We start from the raw sequence: 20,712 nt of genomic DNA, 5'->3' as shown, positions 1-20,712 counted from the left end.
ATGTAATGGGGCAGTTTAACTTGTTGAGGTAGGGGGATTATATTGTTCAATCTGAAGAGATGACTAAAAAAAAAATAATGATAATTATATAATAATACAATAAAAGTAATTCTTTTTTTTTCATTGCATGGGATACTTATTTTCATAGTCGTTTCTTTATTCTAGAATTTTAGGATAGTTTAATTTAGTCCCAGTGAAGCTCAGGGATTGTATAACAGTACTTCACCATCAGACTGTATTCTGTGCTATTCCCCTCTGTTTGGTTGATGTCCATCTTCGCTTCTTGTTGCTTTGGGCTTTCAGCCTTTCTCTTCACCCTGTGGGTTCCATTCCAGAGCCTGCTTTGCAATGTTTTCCCCTGGTCTTCCCACTGTATGATAGTTTGTCTCACTAATATTTTGGAAGAAAAGTGTTTTATTAACTAAATGATTACAAAAAAAACTATCCAAACACAAAAAACCCAAACCAAGTGAGTTGTATTGCAAAGAACATATTTATTGAATGATCTGAAGAAGAACAAAACATGTTTGGGGCGGGGGTAAGGAGGTTATATTATTCCATTTGCATACATGTCTATATGACACCAAAACTTTGGTTTATGTACAAAACTGCATACATAGAAACAATCAGCATTAATCTTGTGAACTTTCAATTGATAGATCCAATAAAAATGAAAATATTTACACAAGTAAACTACAATAGTAATAACAATGTCACATTTTATTAAGTGATGGGTAGAAACGTAGAATTTCTTATCAAACACAAGTATAGCCCGGAAAAGAAACATTACATTTAGTGAATCACATACAAAAACAAACCACAACTCTAATGGGTAAGACATGATGAACAAACTTAATTACTAGGGATGAAAAAAAAAATGATAATGAAACATTTTCAGGCAAATAACAAACACAGTATTGAAAATGTCTACTCACAACTAATTGCCAAATTAATTAAATTTATAAACAGCATTGGCTTAGACATGTCAGCCACTTGTCAGATGAAATAATTCTGAAAGAAATTTGTTAAGCTCAGTGTCAATAAACAAGATCTTATTTTAACAGCTAAATAAAAAAAATGTTATAAACAAATGTTGGAGAAAATAGCAAAGGTTTAGTCAGAATGGAGATATGCAGGGCCGGTCTTAGGCCACTGCAACCAATGTGGTCGCAGTGGGCCCTGCGCTATCATAGGCCCCGTGCTAATTAAAAGTGTAATTATCAAATTGAAAAATATATACAAAAAATTCCTGGAAATCTCCCAAATTTATTAAAATCTGAAAAATAGACAAAATTGTCATTTGTGGGTGTCATTCATTGCAGAAAACGCCAATCCACGCCGAATAAAAGAAAAAAGGCATTGTCAGCTTTCATGTAATAAAATGTAACAATCGGGCAAAATTTCACCTTAATCGGAAGTTCCAATACTTTATTTACTTTTATAGTCACTGGCATATCAATATACCGTAGGTTGCAAGGTTCATAAAGTTTAAGTTAATTTGATTGCAATTATGTACTTAGCAAAGAATGAATAAAATTGAAAGTCAAATTTATTTTCTGATACAAAATCTTAATTTTCACCTATTACCCTTATTCCCACCCACACTATCAGTTTCGCATAGGGCCGCGCAATTGTTAGGACCGGCCCTGGAGATATGACAGAATGTGAATGCACCCTAACAGAAAGTGAAAGGACTTAGGGAACCTTATACAAGAAGAAAGATGTCCTGGCACAGAGCCATAGATTGAAACATTTACATGCAGGAGATAATATGACAAAGTTGGCCATTCTGGGCAACTTGTGCCACTTATCATGTGGATGAACTCAACACAAGTCAACTATGTGGGCCTATTTATTGTCTCGCATGAATGAAGGGGACATTTCATTCAGCACTTTATGTGATTAATATCATTTTATTTTATTTCTATGAAAGGGAAAAAAAAAAAAAAGCTTTCTGATTCTATAAAATGTATTTGAATTGGTTAATGCAACAAGGACTACTGGACACTTTCATTTTTTTCTTCCAAAACCTAAAGCCGAGGTCAACAAAACTAATAGTTCAGAGTTGTTTGAGTTCATGTTTTATTTTTAGATTTCTTTCCATCACTTAAAACCTAAAATGTGACTGTTTCAAGAAAACATTTCTTTCACATTTTGTTTTAATTCATGGGCCACCATCACACAAGTTGTTGTTATGTTGCCCTAGAGCTAAAAAGTTTCACAAAACAAATAGATGTGTACAAATGATTTACTCTTCTAACAAAATGACCAAATTATTGTCCAGCTACAAAGATATATTTATATATATCAATGATTCAAACAACACCAGCACCTTTAAGAAAACAGACAACATTAGACAGTGACCTTTAAAGTAAGTCAGTATCTACAAAATGTACAATTGGTCAGAAAAACTTGCTTACACAGTAAGTATGGCTAAATGAAAAAAATTTTAAGTAACATTTACATAAGCATTAAAAATTCTTAGGTGAAGGAAAAACAACAAATGAAGAAGAAAAATATATTGGGGGAAAAATCATTGCACTGATTTACATTTCATACAAAGATGTGTTAGTATATAATTTAAACAAAACTTTAAGAGTTACTAAAAAATATAAACTTCATCCTTTGTTGATAGTCAATATTGCATCAGATGAAGTATTACTTTAGTATTAAGCAGTAACATTTATACAACTGTGTTTGAAGTGAACAACTGTATTAAAAAAAAAGCTAGGCTTACAATCATTACAATCATAAAGTCAGCACTAATAGTTTTTATTCATTGAAGGAAAGTCATTAATTTTGAAATGTATGAAATATTCTTTTTTCTGTTTAGCAAGAAGAAAAAATCAGTTGAAAAAATAAAATGCACAATCAAGGGAATTAAAAATTCTTGCTAACTTAAACACAAATGTAGAGATACAAATGTAGAGATGAGAAAGAGACCAAAGTATTTGTTAGTACAGAGCAGCGGAGCTAGAGTAAAGTTTTTGTTGTTTAAGGTCTAGCTCAGTGCTTGAGAAAACTCATTTTTAACATTGAAAAGGAATATTTTGATTTTCTAAAACTAAAATATCTCTGAAAACAACAAGAGAAACAAAATTCCACCAAGCATGAATCTAAAATGACACATACTTAAAACTCAGAAATGTGTATTGTAACAATCTGTACATCTCAATGAATAAAATAAAAGAATGAAAGTTAATGAAAGTTTTTAATTTCTTCTTCTATTTTTTCAGTGATGCTAAAATGTCTTGTATGCAAATATGAGTAAAATTATAGGTATCAGAAACAGATCCTGTTGGACTCTATATTATACATATTTAAATAATTTTGTAAAAGAGGGGGGAAAATATTTTTTTTAGTGTTCCATAACATAATAAACATAATTTGCATAAGCAGTCAAAAAAATATAACTTTAAAAATTAAAATCCTCTTCCTGCATATGAAATCAATTCAAAATGACCATTATTCCATTTCACTTGAAATATTGCTGCATCTAGACATATTTACTTTACTTTAGAAAGTTGTGTATCTATACTCTAAACGGTTCTCTTAAGGGTTTCATTAATCCTAAGGGGAGAGTAAGAAGATGTCATTATGTAAGCACATTGAGGCTAGACATTACCAGTAACACCTAAAAGCTAGTAAATGGCTTTGGGTTATTAAATACAAATATAGTGTAGACATACAATTTTATACCAGACTCCAATGGTCAAACAAACAAAGATAATGCCTAGGGAAAAAAGAAATCATAGAACAAAAACTATTCAAACACAAGAGTTTCAATTATCTCCCAAAGCAAAATAAAAAAGAAGCACTAATGTATGCTAGTCATTTCAAACTGGTATGTACAGTCTGTTTAAAAATGTGTTGTTGACAGGATGAAACATATTGATCAATGAACAAATATTGCATATCATATCAAGCTCAGAGAAACATTCTTTGCTTAATTCACTAATGCCCAGACTTATCACATGGTGGGGAAGAGACACTCTCCCAACCCCCATTTCAGACCCTGCTCAGGAGAACTAGCTGCATTATTTTAATATGAAAAATTTACCCACACTTATGTCCTGAATCATTTCAAGGCACAGATTACCGATGCACATTAGTGGCAGATTTGATCCCCCCCCCCCCCAAAAAAAAAGAATAGATGAATAAATTAAGAATCTTGAAGTCTAGGTGGTATAAAGATTACATTATACATTTGCTGTCCTATTAAAATATATATTTCACACACAAAAAAAGTATTCTGGTGCAGAAAAAGAAAACCCAGCTAAGTGTGAATAAGGTTGGTTTTAAGCTAAATAGTTACTTTCATGATGTAAATAAAACTGTGATAGACATCGTCCATAGAACTGTGGGTGATCCTATTAAACCAAAATTATGCAAACAAAATAGTGGTGAACCAAAATGTTTGAAAAACTTATCTTTCAGTGGAAATGATTTTAAAGCATTATATTTATCCATATACAAAATTCTTGAATTTTATTTAAAAGTTATATAAAACTGAAATAATAAGATAAAAAAAGAATAGCTTTAACAAACATATTTACTTAGAAGAAAAATACTGCATTTGAGCTATTACAGTTACTTAAAAGATGTGGCCAACTAAAAATTAACTAAAGCAAAGGAACTATAAATATGCTGCATGTCACATAGGTATGGCATCAAAGATTTTAGGTACACGTTAAGAAAACATTTAAATAGTAAATAGTAAAGATTTATTCCCTCTGTGTAGGTCTCGGGCCTGGTAATCAAATAATTCTAAGTTCAAGAATAACCTGCTAATTGGGCTTCAGACATTGCCAGTGAGAGATCTTAGTGGAAACAGCTTGCCGCCCATTGTGCAGAACGGTGCCCGACCATTTTGCAACTCTTTCTAGGAAGTCCTTTATGCGACTGAGTAAAAACAAGTTGAAAGATGCCTTTAGTAAAAATTGTCTTTGTCAGTATAATATCGAAATGGGCCTGAGGATAATTCCACAAGGAACAGTTCACAATATGACAGATCAGTGTCACTATCTTTTGAAAATATTTGAGATGGAGGTGAAAATGAACCATAGCTAAACCAACCGTATCCCATAAAATCTAACTGACTGTAGTACTTATAATTGAAAATTTTCTACAATGATGTGAAAATATGCTAGAATCTCCCCTGACATGAAACAGATATTTTCATGTGGTTAAGAAACATAAAACTGGTTATAAAAATGTTTATGTAATGGTTTTAACAAAATCCTTGCCATGGACACAACAATATTACCAGATTCCAATTACACATGTTTTGGGTATTCTATAGTAGAAAAGACAAAAAAAGTTTTACTTGTATTAAATGCACTCACAGCCATGTTGCGCAAAATGAGTAGACAGGGATTTTTCAATTACAAAATTAAATGGCTAAATTATTTGTCAACTCTTAAAAACAGACAGTAGATTTATTTTCACTGTTGGCAATATTTGTAGAAAAAGAAAATTTCAACATAAGAAACTCTTACCAATGTGAACATTTCAAAGTTTCGAACAAAAACAAAACAAAAACAGTTATTTAAACAGCTTTAGTTTCAGCTTATAAGTTCAAACAGTTTGACTTATTGGATAAAAGATATCCTTAAGAACTCTAGTTATTAGGTGTTCCTTTACAATTTTTAGTCTATTTATTCCTAATCCATATTATAAGCCATTCATCTTGTGATAATTGAACTGGCCTTTCTGTTGTTGTTTTTTTTTTAGAAATATATGAAACATTGTATTAGATTATATGATAGATAACATGCTGAATTAAAAAGTAATAAGTATTAATTTATTCAGTGAGCTTTTCAAATTAACATTGCTTTAGCAAACCATTACAGGTTTCAAAGTTAACATATTTTGGTAAACTGAGTCTTTTTCATTTGTAACAACTGAATTTCTAAAACTAAACTATCACTTAAAAATGTAAGGAAAAAAAGATAGGGAAATATTTTTAGCATCAAGAAAATAACCACTCAAAAATTTTTCAAAATAATATTCACTAATAGTTATTTTTAAAAAAAGTTAGTAACAAAATGTGAAACTCCATTGAAGTGCTTTGTAGAAACCAATCTCTCTCAACCAAATCTGAAATCCAGTTTAGTGTGCACAAAAATAGGAATAAAAACTTGAAATCAAAACAAAGAAACAAACATTCATTTAATGGAACTATATTAAAAGCAGTAATGTATTTCCACCCATTTCTAGACCTGACTGATTTTCTAATTATTTTGTTTTAATAACCCTCCATTAAATGATTTAATAAATTAACAAATAAATAACAAGAGAATGCTATGTTGCTATTAAACAAGGAAAATAACAAAGAGTGCTAAGTTGTTACTAAACATGTAACACAGAGTCGAGATGGACCTATACAATCATTGTGACAAAAAGCGCCACACTTTTTACATACCACCATAGCTTTATGATTGCATGCACAAGTACTGCCTTCTGAGCTCTGGTCATTTGGTAGTCCAGAATGATGCTGACACATTTGACAGGTTTGAACATTGAGAACTGTAGGTGACCTAACTGGTCTCACTTGCTGGACATTAGTAACAACACTTGATTTTACAGGAGGAATAGTAACAGTTCCAAGTTTGACTGGGCTGGACAGCTGAGTTACTACTGGTAACATTTTCCCTGGTCCAGATACATGTATTATTCGTGCTGTGCTAAGTTTTTTCCCTGCAAGTGTCTGACTAGCATTACCCATTGGAGCTACAATTGGTGATGGTGAAAACCGAAGAGGAGGTATGGGATTTGGAATAGTAGGTGTGCCAGCAGACAGGTCCACTTTGTGTACAGAAAAACTTGCGGATATATTGGATGGAGAAGCTGGCGGAGGAGCAGGAGAAGCTGCTCCTGGAGAGGAAGTCCTAGAAAACACACGGATTTGATTATTGGGAATGAAAATATTGCCAGCTGGGTGCCCAGAAGGATTTGTAAAGTTCTGAATTGTTATGCCCTGAGGTAGATCACCCAAAGAAACTGTGAATGTTTGGTGTGTTGGCGGCGATGGTATAGAAGGCGAACATGTTACGGAAGAAGGTGACTGAGGCGGAAGAATCCCATTATTACCAACACTTGCAGACCTTACTATGGCTGCTGTAGTGGGTGTATCTACTTTTGAGTCTGGATTATTTGGAGGTGCACTAGCTGCTCGAGGAGGTGCATTTAAAAATGCACGGAGAGCATCCTGTGTGATAATTTTCCTCTGCGTCAGGCTAGAATTATCAGCAGGAGAAACACATCCGCTGGTTGGTAAGTGAGTTGCTGGAGAGAGTCTAGTTGTTCCAGACAAATCCTGGGTGGTAGCAGTGCTGAGCAAGTAAACTGTGTTTTGAGTGTCTTTAACAGGACTTAACACGTTAGACACAACAATGATCTTATTACCAGTAGTTTCTAATGATTGTGCCGTGCTCCCAGGAAGTGAAACGAATTTGGGGATAGCTGGAGAAATTCTACCCCTGTTCACTACAAGAGTAGTTGGTGTTCCTGAGCGAGATGGGGTCTTAGCTGGAGACACTGGCTGGATAAATTGATGTTGAGGGGAAGGACTGTTAACAACACGTCCGTTACTTACACTAGTAAGTCCTGTATGTGGCTGAGTAAATACAATTTTTGAGGCACAGGTAACTTGCAGAGGGGGAGGAGTTGGAGTCTTCGGTGACTGAACAGAATTAGCATTAACACTAACGGCTGTTTTGTTCAAACTTTTCTCCAACTCAGCTTGACAAATCTGCATAGATCTCTTCAAGTTAATGTCTGCTTGCTGATCAAGAGAAACAGGGGAAGCTCTCATCTTGCTGCTGGCTGAAGAGGACAAAATGTTTGGAACATGTTGAGCTTTGCTGGCCTCTGTAACAGCAGACAGAGGTGGTTTGAGAACCTGAGGTTGAATTGGAGCCCTTGACTGTGTCTGGGCTTTAATCTGCGCAAGTGTTCTAGTCTGCGTTGGTGGTTTGTTAAGCGGGCCACTGGACAACAAACTGCGCATGGTCTGATTGTTTTGAGCAGGTGGCGTTGGACCAGTGGGCACAGAAGAAACAGCCCTGGTGGCTTGAGTCTGGGCTTTCATTTGGGCTAGGGTTCTGGTTTGTCCCTGAGTTTTTATTATAATGCCTGTGGAAGTCATGGTAACAGTGCGAGTAATACCCTGTGATGAGCTAGTAGACGATGGAGAACCAGAATCAGATGTTGCAACTTTACTGGGTGAAGAGACATTTAGTGATTTGTTCTTAGCAGCTTGAGTCTGTGCTCTGACTTGGGCCAGAGTTCTTGCAGTAGCCTGCATTTGCTGCGTAGGCCGACTTGTAGTTATTGATGATGCTCCTGACAATTTCCTCTTTTTAGCCGGCGTAACACCCAATATCTCAGTCCTGTCTTCTGATCTGATGGGAGGAAATAGAAATACAAGTTTAGAACCTGACTTGTTATTACAAAAATACAAGTTTAGAACCTGACTTGTTATTACAAAAATACAAGTTTAGAACCTGACTTCTTATTACAAAAATACAAGTTTAGAACCTGACTTGTTATTACAAAAATAAAAAATATTTTAATTGATTATTTTACATAATTTATTTATTTTTAAACAATCATTATCGGCCTTTAAAAGTAAAAAATAAATATTCACATTTAGTTGCAGGGTAGAGAACAATGACAAAAAAATGTATACACCCCAATGCATGACAGTTTCATTAATTTTCTATAATTTGTTAGTTGTTTTTTTTTTTTTATTTGATTAGTTAAAAGGCAGAGTGTGCTGAGAATCAAAAATGGATTGGTTATCGTAATGAGTCTCCAGTTTAAATGCCAATGGTGGCAAGGATATTTAACATTCTTATTTTAGAATTTACTTGGCCTGCATTGTGTTGATCCAACTCCTATAAACAGCCCAGATATCTCTTGTCTTGGAGAGATGTGCTTTTATGAATGTCCAAAAATTAGACTAGACCTTAGGACATGAACAGGCCATACTAGACTTTAGGACTTGAACAGGCCATGCTAAAGTGGTATGTGAAGTCAAATATCTCACCTTAGTTTCTCCACCTGTTTCGCTAAGGCTTCTCTGCTGGCTGCTATCACAGAATCCAAAGATGAATTGTTACTGGACAAGGAAGAGGTTGAGTTAGGGGAAGACTCTGATGCAGATGAACTGGATGCTTGAATAGGGGAGCAGGAGGAGGCCCCATCAGCAGGAGAATGATTATTGGCTACATCATATGCATCATTAATCGATTGGGCAAATTTTTTCTTTGCCGGAAGAGAGCTTTCTACACTAGCTCGAATGGCTCGGGTTAAAGAGCGTTTGTGAATCATAGATGAGACCCGCATGTTAGATTTCATCATGGGCTTTGTTTTGGATATCTGACTTTCATGCGATGAATTGATCTTGTTCGGAGAAGGCCCTGTTGCTTTTGGTACATCTGACATAATTTTACTGGAAACAAATAATATTAATTGGTTTAATTATTTATGGTAAAAAAAAATAAAAATTTAATTCAATTAAAATTTGATAAAAAAATAAATGAGAAAGCAACCTAAAAACAACTGACAACTTTTTTAAAATATTCATTTCTTAAACCGCATTTTTATGGTAGTAAAAAAGACATACCTGTGACCCCATACAGGCTCAAAATGTTTTGCCTGAAACAACAAAAAAAAAATGAATGAATAAATGTAAGCGTAAATGTCTGAAAATGATTTCAAAAGTTCTAAATAGGATTTGATATATACATTGTTTGTTTTCCTTCTTAGTTACCTAATACCATAAGAAAAGCTGTAGAAAAATGTACTCAAACTGGACTAGGATTTTTAGAAGATTGAAATTTTTACTGTATTCTTGAATTTGTTTTTTATTTTGCTTTTTGGTTTGACGGCATTCTTAATTTTGTGTGTTCAACCATGAAATTAAGTTCACAAGGATCTAACATGAATTTTTTAAACAGAGTTTTTCTTTTCTATGTTTTACTTTTCTCTAATTGTGATCAATATTTAACAGTGAATATAGAACAATAACAAATTTATAGTTACATTGAGCAGAAATAATAATCCAATGCTCCACCTCTCCACTATTTCTATAAGGTTAGTAAAATATCAATTCACCAGACATGGTTTTAACTGGGTATTTCTAGCAACAGTAAATGGTGAATTAGATTTTTTTTTTGCAAGAAGCTGTCACAAACAGTCCATATATTGAGGTTGCCTTAAGTGAAGATCTTTGTCTAGGGGGATGGTGAGTAACTCCAAGCCCTAGTTCAGTCTTTTGCTGAAGGGAACATTTTAACATCTAACAGTGGAGTAATGGAACACTCTCAAAGGAGACTCAACTCATTCATATAGTTAATAAACAATTTATTAAACTACTGAATATAAATACATAAAATCAATGTGTTTCATCAGATCAAGCAAAAACAAAAATAGTTAATTAGACAGCACACCTCTCCATTAACTCTCTCAAAGACCCATATACAACTTCGACTAACTCTCTCAGTCTCACATCATCAACTAACATAAAAATCACACACCTTCTATACCCTACACACATTCACAACCCCCCGTGATAGCCATGGTCAAATTTTCAATGCCTGATGTAGAGTAAGACTCAAAATTTAGCCCTATCATTACTATTACCAAACAAGGTTTGTAACAGAAGCTGAATCACTATTTGCAAAATCTAAAATAGGAAAATATATGACAGTAGCCATTTTGAAGACTTGTATTTAAACAGAACCAAGTAATAGATTGGAATTCAGTACAGCTGGTCATGTGATATTGGATATGTCTTTCAAGATCTAAAGGTACAAATAGAAGAGGATGTTGATATCATCTATTTCTGAGGTAATAGTTAATGAGACTTTAATATGGCAACCAACAGTCTTTTCTTTTTTTTGGCTGAGGCCAGGTCCTGCTTGTTAAGAAAACTACCGAACTTCAAATCACAACAATCATAGTGCCTAAATCTAAGTAGCAATCTTTGAATAGTCAGCTGAACACTTGTTTGTTTAATCATCATGTCTCTTCAGCCATATGATAAGAGTCTTAGAATGCCCTGGGTTTGAATCCTGCTCAAAACCATCTATTACTCATGTTTAATAAAGAGACTTAATTATTTTTCTAAAACAAATGACTTTCAAATATTAAACACATGCAAAATAAATGACTACCTTCCAAGCATCCATTTTATTAAGCTCCTTTTCTTCATCTAACTTTAGGCGCTGTTGATTTTCTGCTGTGAATTCACCTGAAATGAAACCATTAAAATAATTAGTGATTCCTAACACAATTTTCTTTTTTTTTTTTTAAATACAAAACATGACAAGTCTACTTATTGTAACTTTTATAATCATTCATTCATCACATCTTAATATGTTCTAGATTTCCAGAGTGTTTATTATGCTACAAATAATAAGACTAAAGTTATATTTCTCTTCTACCTTCTGAAAGTCTGTCCTTCCATTCCATGCATGCTTTTGCAAAAAACTCATTATTCAGGGCAGTGGAGCTTAATCTGATAAAAAAAAAAATAATGAAAATAATTCAAAAAGTAAATTATGATAAATATCAAGCAAAATAAAAAAAAAAAACCTTAAAAAACAACAACAACAAAGCTTATATTAGGTGTAGTTGTATCAATTAGTTTGGATCAGTCATTTAATTAAATTTGTAATAGATCTAGACTGACAATAATAAATCTGCAATTAGAAATATTTTTATTAATTGTTTTTATTTTACGCAATTTCATGCTTTTAACTTTTTCAATATGCTATGATCCTATCGATTGTCTGGACCAGTTGCAAAAGGGTTAGGGGAGAAAGAAGGGGGTATCTGGATGATCGCAATTTAAATGTATTTTGCTAGAGACACAAAACAAAATAATTAATTACGAATAGTTAATTAACTAATTGGTTAATTTTTTAAAATGATTCTTGTGTTGGCATGTAAAAGAAATAATTGTGAACAAGTTCAGCTTGATCCAAGATTGGGTGTGGTAGAAATAACATGTACACATTTTTTACCACACATAGTGAGTTGATATAAACTTTGTAATAAAAAATCACTTTCCTCTTCACACTCATTTTTTTTTGGTTCCAAACAAAAATTACCTGAGGTCTGTGGAATTTGCCACAGGGATTTGATCACACTGAGGAAGTAAAGTCACTAGCTTGTGTTGATAATCCACTGGCAACTGATTAAATGTCTTGTAATTTATCAATCCCTATGGTAGATAAAAATTTTTTTATAAGTTGTACAAAAAAAAAAAGAAAATTTAGAATGTAATAAAAACAAATATAATAGTTCACCATACAACAATTTTTAATTACCCTCATAATACTATAGAAGATATAATATAAAACATTTTAGCAGTATTTCTATAGACATATAGTTTAACTATAAATATATTTTTAAAAACCTATTTAAAACATGTTGGCTTCAGAGTAATAGCACGATGCTAGTTGCTTAATAAACTGTATGCTAAAAAAGGTAATGAATGGAAGAGGGCCTACACCTGTAGGTTATCTAGCCCCCGAAAATCTGTTTTCACACGTTTCACCAAAAAAACATCTTCAATTTTTCTCCCTTCCTTTAGAAGTTTCTGTAGCAATTAACAACATAAATAGATGATTGGACTATATAGATTTCAGGATTAAAGAGCTTGAAAAACACTTCATGGACAACTGGCCAAATATATAATAATACAGCTTCATGAACAGCGGGCAGAAAATACAATAATACAACTTTAGGCACAGTAAAAATAGTCAAGAAAAATTGTGATAATAGCTCCTAAAGCCATTTGCACTAGCATATCACAGATTCTATGTTTGCAGAATTATTTAGCAATAAAGTTCTATTAACTTTTAAGAAGGACATGCATAAAACAATTGCTTCCTCCCTATTTTTAAATATTTTATAAGAAAAAAAAAAAAGGACCAGTCAGCACCATGCTTTGAAGACATTCTGAATACACTTTAACTTGTCAGTAACTTTACCTATGCTTTGTAGACAATCAGAATTTATTTTAATTCATACCTTCATGTTTGTTTTACATAAAATGGAGTCTGGGGTCATATCAATGCAGCCATCTTTTGTTTGTTCTATCTGCGCTGCTACAGATTTTGAACGTTTACTACTTCTTTTTCGAGGCTAAAAAAAAATAAGAATGACACATTTTAAATTTAGGGGTAGGAAATAATTAGGCAAGCTTGCTAAATCTAATTATATATTATTCTATTTCTGCGATAAAGTTTTTTTTAAGCTAAATGAATCAATTGGTGGCTTTTTACAATGAAACAGTAAATTTTTCTAAATTATCAAAATAAAAGAATCAAATGATAGGCCCTATAAATTCAGAGTAAGTAAATTATTTAAAATAATCAGAAAATGTAAAACAAGTGGTAGAAACTATGTCAAGAGAAAGACAGACGTGGACAGAAGAAAAAAATATGAAAAAATGCAATGGCGGAAAAAACATGAAAATATGGAATGGCGGAAGTTAATCTACTTCAGTTCTTTCATCAAATACTGTTGTAAATGTCCCCCTAATTAAAATTTATAATACAGGTGCAACTTCCCTTTTTATCTGGCAGCATAAGTCTAACCCTGTTCATTTTTAAACTCTTATAGACACACATGTGGAATGAATAGGAAAGATTTTTTTGGATTGAAGAAAGTGATAATGAGGAGTAATTGATGTGAATTCATTGTATTATTGTTCCAGTTAATTCTACCATTAGATCATACTTCTTTATATGAGCCTAAAACATCCTGTATATTCAGGAAGAGTGAGAGAGAGAGAGAGCAACGGCCAGATAATTTGCAAGTTTCCTAATCCTAAACTTAGCAATATATTTTGATACCACAATAGTTAAAGAAATAACTGTTCCTGTTCATATTATACATGTTGATTTGAGGCACATCGGCACAATTTAGGCCATGTCGTGCCTGTTATTATACATGTTATTAAAGTTTAAGTTATCATTTTATCCGTGTCTTCTTTATTTAACCTGCATCACATTCAAATGAAGAAGACTAAATTCTCTGACTTATCTTATATAGATCAGTTTACTGAACTGAGTCTGTAAATTCTTTGACATTGGTATCTTCTTCTTCTTCTAGCCAGCTTTATTGCTGCTGAGCTGTGAGCTCTTTTGCAGACTGTGCCAAGGAAAAAAAGTGTGCTGTTTTCTTCAGCTGTTCAGCACTGCCATAAAGGGTGTTGGTTATGTTGGGCTGTAGTGGAAGTAGGGTCTGCCTAAGGTGGATTAGGGAGGGGCATTCAAAGAGGATATGGTTTACGGTTTCAAAGGGGTGGGCGCAATGTCTGCAAAGGGGTAGTTGTGTGGAGTTTATTTTGTTCAGGTGGTAATTTAATAGTGGTGTGTGTCCTGTTCTTAGTTGGAAGATTGTAGATTGTTCTTTGCGGGGGAGGAAGTTAATACTGTCCAGTTTGTTAGGCGTAGTCATTTCTCTGTACATGGCTCTGCCTTTGTTTCCTGATGCCCATTGGTTGAGCCACTCCTCTTTGTGATTGTTGACTAACATTGACCTTAGGGTGAGGTAGTTAACAGGTCTATCTGGTTGTTCCATAGATGAACCTGCCTTTGATAGCTTATCTGCCTTTTCATTTCCCATGATGCCAATGTGTCCAGGGATCCACTGTAGTGTAATATTGATATTTAATTTTGATATCATCTGGTGGATTATCACAATGAGTGTTGTCAACTCTCTTGGGCTGTTTGAGGTGCTGCTGTTAAGTGCTTGCAGAGTAGATTGGGAGTCTGTAAAGACAACAATATCTGATGGTGGTTGCACTCCTTCATATAATTTGTTTTCCACTGTCTGGAGTGCTATGGTAATTGCCTCAATTTCGGCTTGGAAGTTTGAGCAGTAATCACCACAGGGTGCGCTTATCTCAAAGTGTTTATTTTTAGGGAAGACCAGGAAGGCACCAAGACCAGCATTGATGGTAGCTTTGAAAGCTGATCCGTCTGTATAAATATGGATAGCTGTTTTTTGATAGCTTTCGATTGTTTCAAGCGTGCCTACTTTGAGCTCCAGTGGATTTGATTCTTTTGTTAAGGTGTTATTTAGTAAATGTGTTTTGATGGTTGGTTGTTTGTAGTTTAGTCCGGGTGTATGTTTGAAAACCTGGTAATTTTTTCTCTGTTATTGGGTAGGTGGTGTTTTAGGGCTAGTTCGTCAGTAAGTTGGATCAGAGTCCTTTGCTTTTTTTGGTTGTTTTTCCTATTTCTCTGTGTTAGTAATTTATTTGGATGATCGTCCTCCAACCTTCTGTATCTCTCAATAGCTTCTAATGCTGCTCTGTTGCGCCTTAACTTAAGAGGTTCAATATTGGAGTCTATTTCACAGGCTGCTGTGGGAGTAGTTCTCATTGACATTGGTATAAAATTTTAATTAATAGATACTGAAATGAGTCCATAAATTCTTTGACATGTTAGGTCAATGAAGAAAAACTTACCCTCATACTAAATTTTATTCCAGTTTTTAGAAAGGCATTTCTTTTGCTGCCTGGTTTAAGATTAGCAAAAAGATTTGAAACATTTCCCAGACCATTTGGAAGAACTGGACCTGATTTGACAGCAACATCATTAGATTTACTGGGAAGAGACTCTTCTGTCTTTTCATTACTAACAGTTGCAGGAAGGGTTTTTGTTGATGAATTAATATTGACTGCTCGTGGTTTAGGCTTTAAATCTGAAGGGTCAAATTTATCTGAGGAAGAAAGTGAATGATAATGAATAATTGTCCTCTGGGGGATACAAATTAGCACTGTAAAATTTGTTGGTGGGTTGATGAATATACACTATAAATGCCCTGATCTTGGTAATATTTATTTTCCATTATGTTCCACAAGATCTAACACTTTATAAAGATTCAAACCTATTTCTTTAAACAATGGTTGAATATGGCATTAAATAATGTGTACAAAAAACCAACATTTGTTACTTTTCCTGACAAATGCAAGGTAAGTTTAGTGGATACTGTAAGCTTATAAAATTTCAAATTAAAGTGCTTTAAAAATCCATTTAAAAAAATGATTAAAAAAAAAAAAAAAGACGCAGTATCCAAGATTTTCATGAAGATTTTCATGATAAGCTAAACAAAAGAAACAAAACGCTAAACAAAACACTTCCTATTTTTGTACACTGAATACATCAAAAACCTTGCTATTTATATATATTTTTTGCCAATACTGCAGTGCATATTGTAAAAGACTTTTACATCTAGTGACTGATCAGGTGGATAAGTGGAAGCCAATGATAAGTGAAAACATAGATGAAATAAGATTACATTTATTTTTCAAACAATATTGCTATAATTAGTACAGCAGCTTTCTTAAACAAGAAATAAACAAATTAATTAATACTTATTGAATACATGTTTTTTAGAAACTTACATTTCTTATTGCGCATTGACTGGCGCACACTTCTTCGACTAGGAACTAGCGCTTTGACAATGCTTTCTTTCACTAACTGATTTTCCATCTTTGAAGTCAGTTTCTGCTAACTTGATGAAAAACTCATCTAAACCAAAAACATCTGTATATTTTCAATCACCTGCAAAATAAATAAATAAAAATTAATTATCTATTTAGAAAATTGGACAATATAGTGGTGGGAATAATAAAAGTAATAAGCTAAACTCCAAATTAGGGTTAGTCAATTAATTAAAAGTTTTTTAGGCAATAATTTAATTACAAAAGGTACCTTTTTGCAATCTACATTTTTATATGGTCTTATGCAAAAGTCAATGGGTGTATTTTTTTTGTTGCCAGTATTAATGACAGCATTTTTGAATATGACATTTTTCTCAGTATTAATTATCAGACTACAAACCGGGAAGAGATGTAACTCAAAATAATGTTGATGTTTTTTTCATTAACATAAAAAAAAAAAACTTAAAATTTATGGAATTGCATTAAACTTTGACAAGGGTTTTTTTTTTATTACTCAGAAATAGCAATGAAATTAAATGAGACTCTAAAAGTGTACATAAGTGTACAAAAAAAAAAGTGTACATAAGTTCTTAAATGTTTGAGCTGCCTAGCCACTGAAACATGTTTTATTTTCTTCCTTTCTACCTGAGAAAGATCAATAATCTTTTTTTTTTAAATTTTATCAATAGAAATATCTTAATTATTTTTGCCGTACTTTTAATTTTATATTCATTTTATACCTCTGCAAGGTCTAAAAACACTATATACAAAGGCCAAGATAGTTGTAAAGTTTGTTGAGAGCAAAAAAGTACTAATATCCTGAAATCATAGGTAAAATAAATATATCAGTATCCATTTGGGATGTACCTGGGTTAATAATAAGAACACAGATTATTATAGAAATTATTGGCAGTGGCTATTTAACATTAAAAACCTTTAAACTCTATTTTTTGTTGTTGTAACACACTGGTTCTGATTGGCTGACATTTACAGTGACCTCTTTGGCTAATTTGTCAATTAGTGACCTCATTTGATCTACCAATGCCAAATACTTAAATGTAACCATTTATTCTAAATACTTAATATTAATCAAGAACTTGACTAACCAAAATGTTAATATGCCAAATCTGTCAGTCCTAGGATCTGAGTCAGTGATTTCCTTGTAAATCATATCACCAGTATTTTGTGATCCAATACACACAAAATGTGATGTTTTTTTTTATGATTTTGAAATGGCTACATAAATTGCCACTAATTTACAGCAAAATAACTAGATCTAGATATAATCCAAACATTTTACAGTGCACAATTTAGTCAGTAAATTAATGTATACGGCTGTATAGTATTGTAATAACTGAAGGGAGGCAACTCAACGAGACATAGATGTTTATTTACATGGAGACATGACAAACACATAGGACATCTGCCTTGTCACAGCATCTTCATCTCAGCTCTTCACTTGGGCGGAAATCATTCTCCCTCCTAATGTAAACATCCTTCCTAGTCTGGTTTCAAGAAGTGCGCACTTTCTGCACTAACCTGGATGGCGCTGCGCATGGCAGAGTTATAACAGTATTATTTATATCTCTAACAGTCACTATCTAAACTACAGAAGATAGGACGTAATCATCTTCTTTTTTTTTCCACAACAGCAAAAAAACTGTTATTCAATGGATACCAGCTCACATACAACTAGCAGGAAATGAGAAGGCTGACACACTCGCCAAGAGTGGGAGAACAAACTCACAAGTAAACTCTGCACTCTATCCAGAAGAAATGAAGAAATTAATTGTAGATAAAATAAATGAGAAATGGACGAGCTCCCATCCAAATCACAAGAAAGATGATGCTTACTATAAGCTATCCTGACAAGACCAACGTCTAATCTTTCGACTCAGGACCGGACACAACAGAATGCGACAACACATGTTCCGGAAGCTCAAAATTGGAACCAGTGAAATCTGCCCATGTGGAGTATCACCAGAAAATGCCGACCACGTCCTCCAAAACTGCTCTCTCTACCAAGAGGCCCGTATAAGACATTGGCCCCAAATCACCCCAATAGAAAGAAAACTATATGGAGAGCTCCCTGATTTGGAAACCACTGCGCAGTTCATCTCATGTATTGGTCTAGTCATATGAACACTCCAACATAACAATGAGAACGATGAAGAAGAAGAAGAAATCTTCTTTTTTGAAGTAACGTCTGTATTATATAAGACAGCAAATGGTAAAATATCAAAGTGTTTGATATAATGACAAATTAGAGTACAGTAGTATCTAATCTAATAGAATTATATAAGAATTTAATCCAATTAGCTCTTTAGATTTTACCAATCATAATCAGATACCAAATCTATACTAGCTAGATTACTATAAAATAAAAACATGAAAAATGTTAAAAAAATAATCTAGATCTAGAATACAAAAGCTGAGTTGGTTTGGTCATATTGTAAATAAGACATTAAAAAAACTCATTGTCAAAAGTCATCCTTTAACTCAAGGTACAGTGGATGTAGCACGAAGCAAGGGTTGACCAAAGAAAAGCTGGTTGGACATTGATATTGTTAAAATATCTACTGCTACGAACAGCTGCTGACCAGAAAAATGAAAGGGTTCGGTTGTAAACATGATCTGTTACAGCACCCCTACAATGAAAGTCAAGAGACGGATGAGAGATTCTATCTAAAAGCAATATTTAATAATCTGTACACAGTTGGAATTGGAAGAATGAGCTCTTACTAATGTTAGCCTTGAGGGATCTAGACTAGATACTAGATTTACTATCTAGATAGATCTACAATCTTTTCTTTTAAGAAATAGTCATTACACAGAAGTTACTTAAAAAAAGAAGATGATTATTTCCTACACGATGTTATTCAATGACTTAAATATAGACATATCATGAAGACTGTAAGACATTTTTATGATTTCTATTGAGACCAACCCCCATAATTAAAAATCGAAGTCTACAGTGGACTCAGTGGTCTTACAGTGGACTCAGTCAACTCAGTGGTCTTACAGTGGACTACACTTCACTACAGACTACAGACACTAGGATACAGTGACTTGAATGACAGTCAGTGACTGACAGTCTGAGTCTAGTCTAGAGGCTATCTAAAAGTAAAATCAGAGACTAGACTGAGTCTAGAACTAGATCTAGAATACTAGATCTATATCTAGAGAGTAACGCTCAGTAGACTAGACGTGGATCTTGTCTGGAATGGATCAAAAGTCGGCGCTAAATGGGGTGACTTGAGTGAGATGAGTTGAAACAGGGAAAGTTCAGTAAGTTGTAAAGACAAGACAAGTTGAATTGAAAGTATTGAAAGGAACGAATTTTTTTGTAACGAAAGGCGATGAGCATTTTCATGTTTCCAAACAATGCAAATTAAATACTATTGTAAATATAAAGGGTACAAGTGCAATTACCGATACAGTAGCCGTTATGTGGCTCTCACGTCGTTTCAATTAGCTGCATTTCAAAAAATAAATAAAAACATAGTTCTAATTCATTTATTTTAAACGCCAAACAAACTGGCGGTCGCCATCTTTAGTGTTTCACTAACTCGGAATCTTCCGTACGACATTACGACATTTTCCGTAGTTTTCCGTGCATGGAAACGTAAAGCGTCAAGATGGCGGATAGTGCTAACCCTGAACAAATTTATTTTTTTTACCCATTTTATTAAAGCTTCAGGTGTGTCCTACTTTCACAAATAGATCTAAGAGTTGTATATTTAAGTTGATAGTTTTAATGTTTATTATTATTATTATAGAATAACTATGTCTAAATCAGGATGATGTAACTTGTGAAGATTGACAGTGACAGTAATTGTAAATTTCAGAATTTCAGCTACGACCATTTCTTTTTATTTTAAATTCCGACAGTAAAAAAATGAAATTATCAGATTGACTTGAATGATTAAAAACATTTTGTCTTTAATTCCAAATTATATTTTATTATTCTGTTATCTAGATCTATACTTGAGAATGTTTTAATACTAAACTTTAACTATAGACATAGTCCTGCTAGGCTATAAGTTATACTAGTTATAGGCTTATACCTAACTGACATAAATTATCTTAAATTTAGGGCTCTACATTATGACTGCTATATTTTTACCCATAAAACCAGCGGGTTATAAATGTTTTTACAAATGAATGGCAGCTGTGCAGGGTAGGGGAAGATGGGGCGAAATGTCACAAGGGTAAGTTGTCACAAACACTATACTATA

General features: G+C 33.3%; 2 protein-coding genes across 2 annotated transcripts in view; one reads left to right on the top strand and one right to left on the bottom strand.

Moving 5' to 3' along the window:
* Nucleotides 1-474: 474 nt before the first annotated feature.
* LOC106063587 (polycomb protein Asx-like) lies at nucleotides 475-20,099 on the bottom strand. Its single transcript, XM_013221998.2, has 10 exons — nucleotides 19,907-20,099; nucleotides 16,436-16,595; nucleotides 15,497-15,750; nucleotides 13,048-13,161; nucleotides 12,123-12,235; nucleotides 11,454-11,527; nucleotides 11,184-11,260; nucleotides 9,632-9,663; nucleotides 9,053-9,457; nucleotides 475-8,405 (listed from the first exon to the last, which is right to left on the bottom strand). The coding sequence occupies exons 2-10, from the start codon at nucleotides 16,521-16,523 to the stop codon at nucleotides 6,341-6,343; spliced, it is 3,222 nt and encodes a 1,073-aa protein (XP_013077452.2). The 5' UTR covers nucleotides 16,524-16,595; nucleotides 19,907-20,099; the 3' UTR covers nucleotides 475-6,340.
* LOC106063599 (coiled-coil domain-containing protein 178-like) overlaps nucleotides 20,096-20,712 on the top strand; it is a 21,719-nt gene continuing 21,102 nt past the window's right edge. Inside the window, exon 1 of the mRNA XM_056028530.1 lies at nucleotides 20,096-20,174. The gene's annotated coding sequence lies outside the window, so the exon portion shown is untranslated. The remainder of the gene's footprint in view (nucleotides 20,175-20,712) is intronic.

Source organism: Biomphalaria glabrata, chromosome 5 (assembly GCF_947242115.1).
Source record: "Biomphalaria glabrata chromosome 5, xgBioGlab47.1, whole genome shotgun sequence".
Classification (NCBI taxonomy): domain Eukaryota; kingdom Metazoa; phylum Mollusca; class Gastropoda; family Planorbidae; genus Biomphalaria; species Biomphalaria glabrata.
The sequence above is the reverse complement of the archived record's forward strand: the minus strand, read 5'-3'. Positions and strand labels throughout refer to the sequence as shown.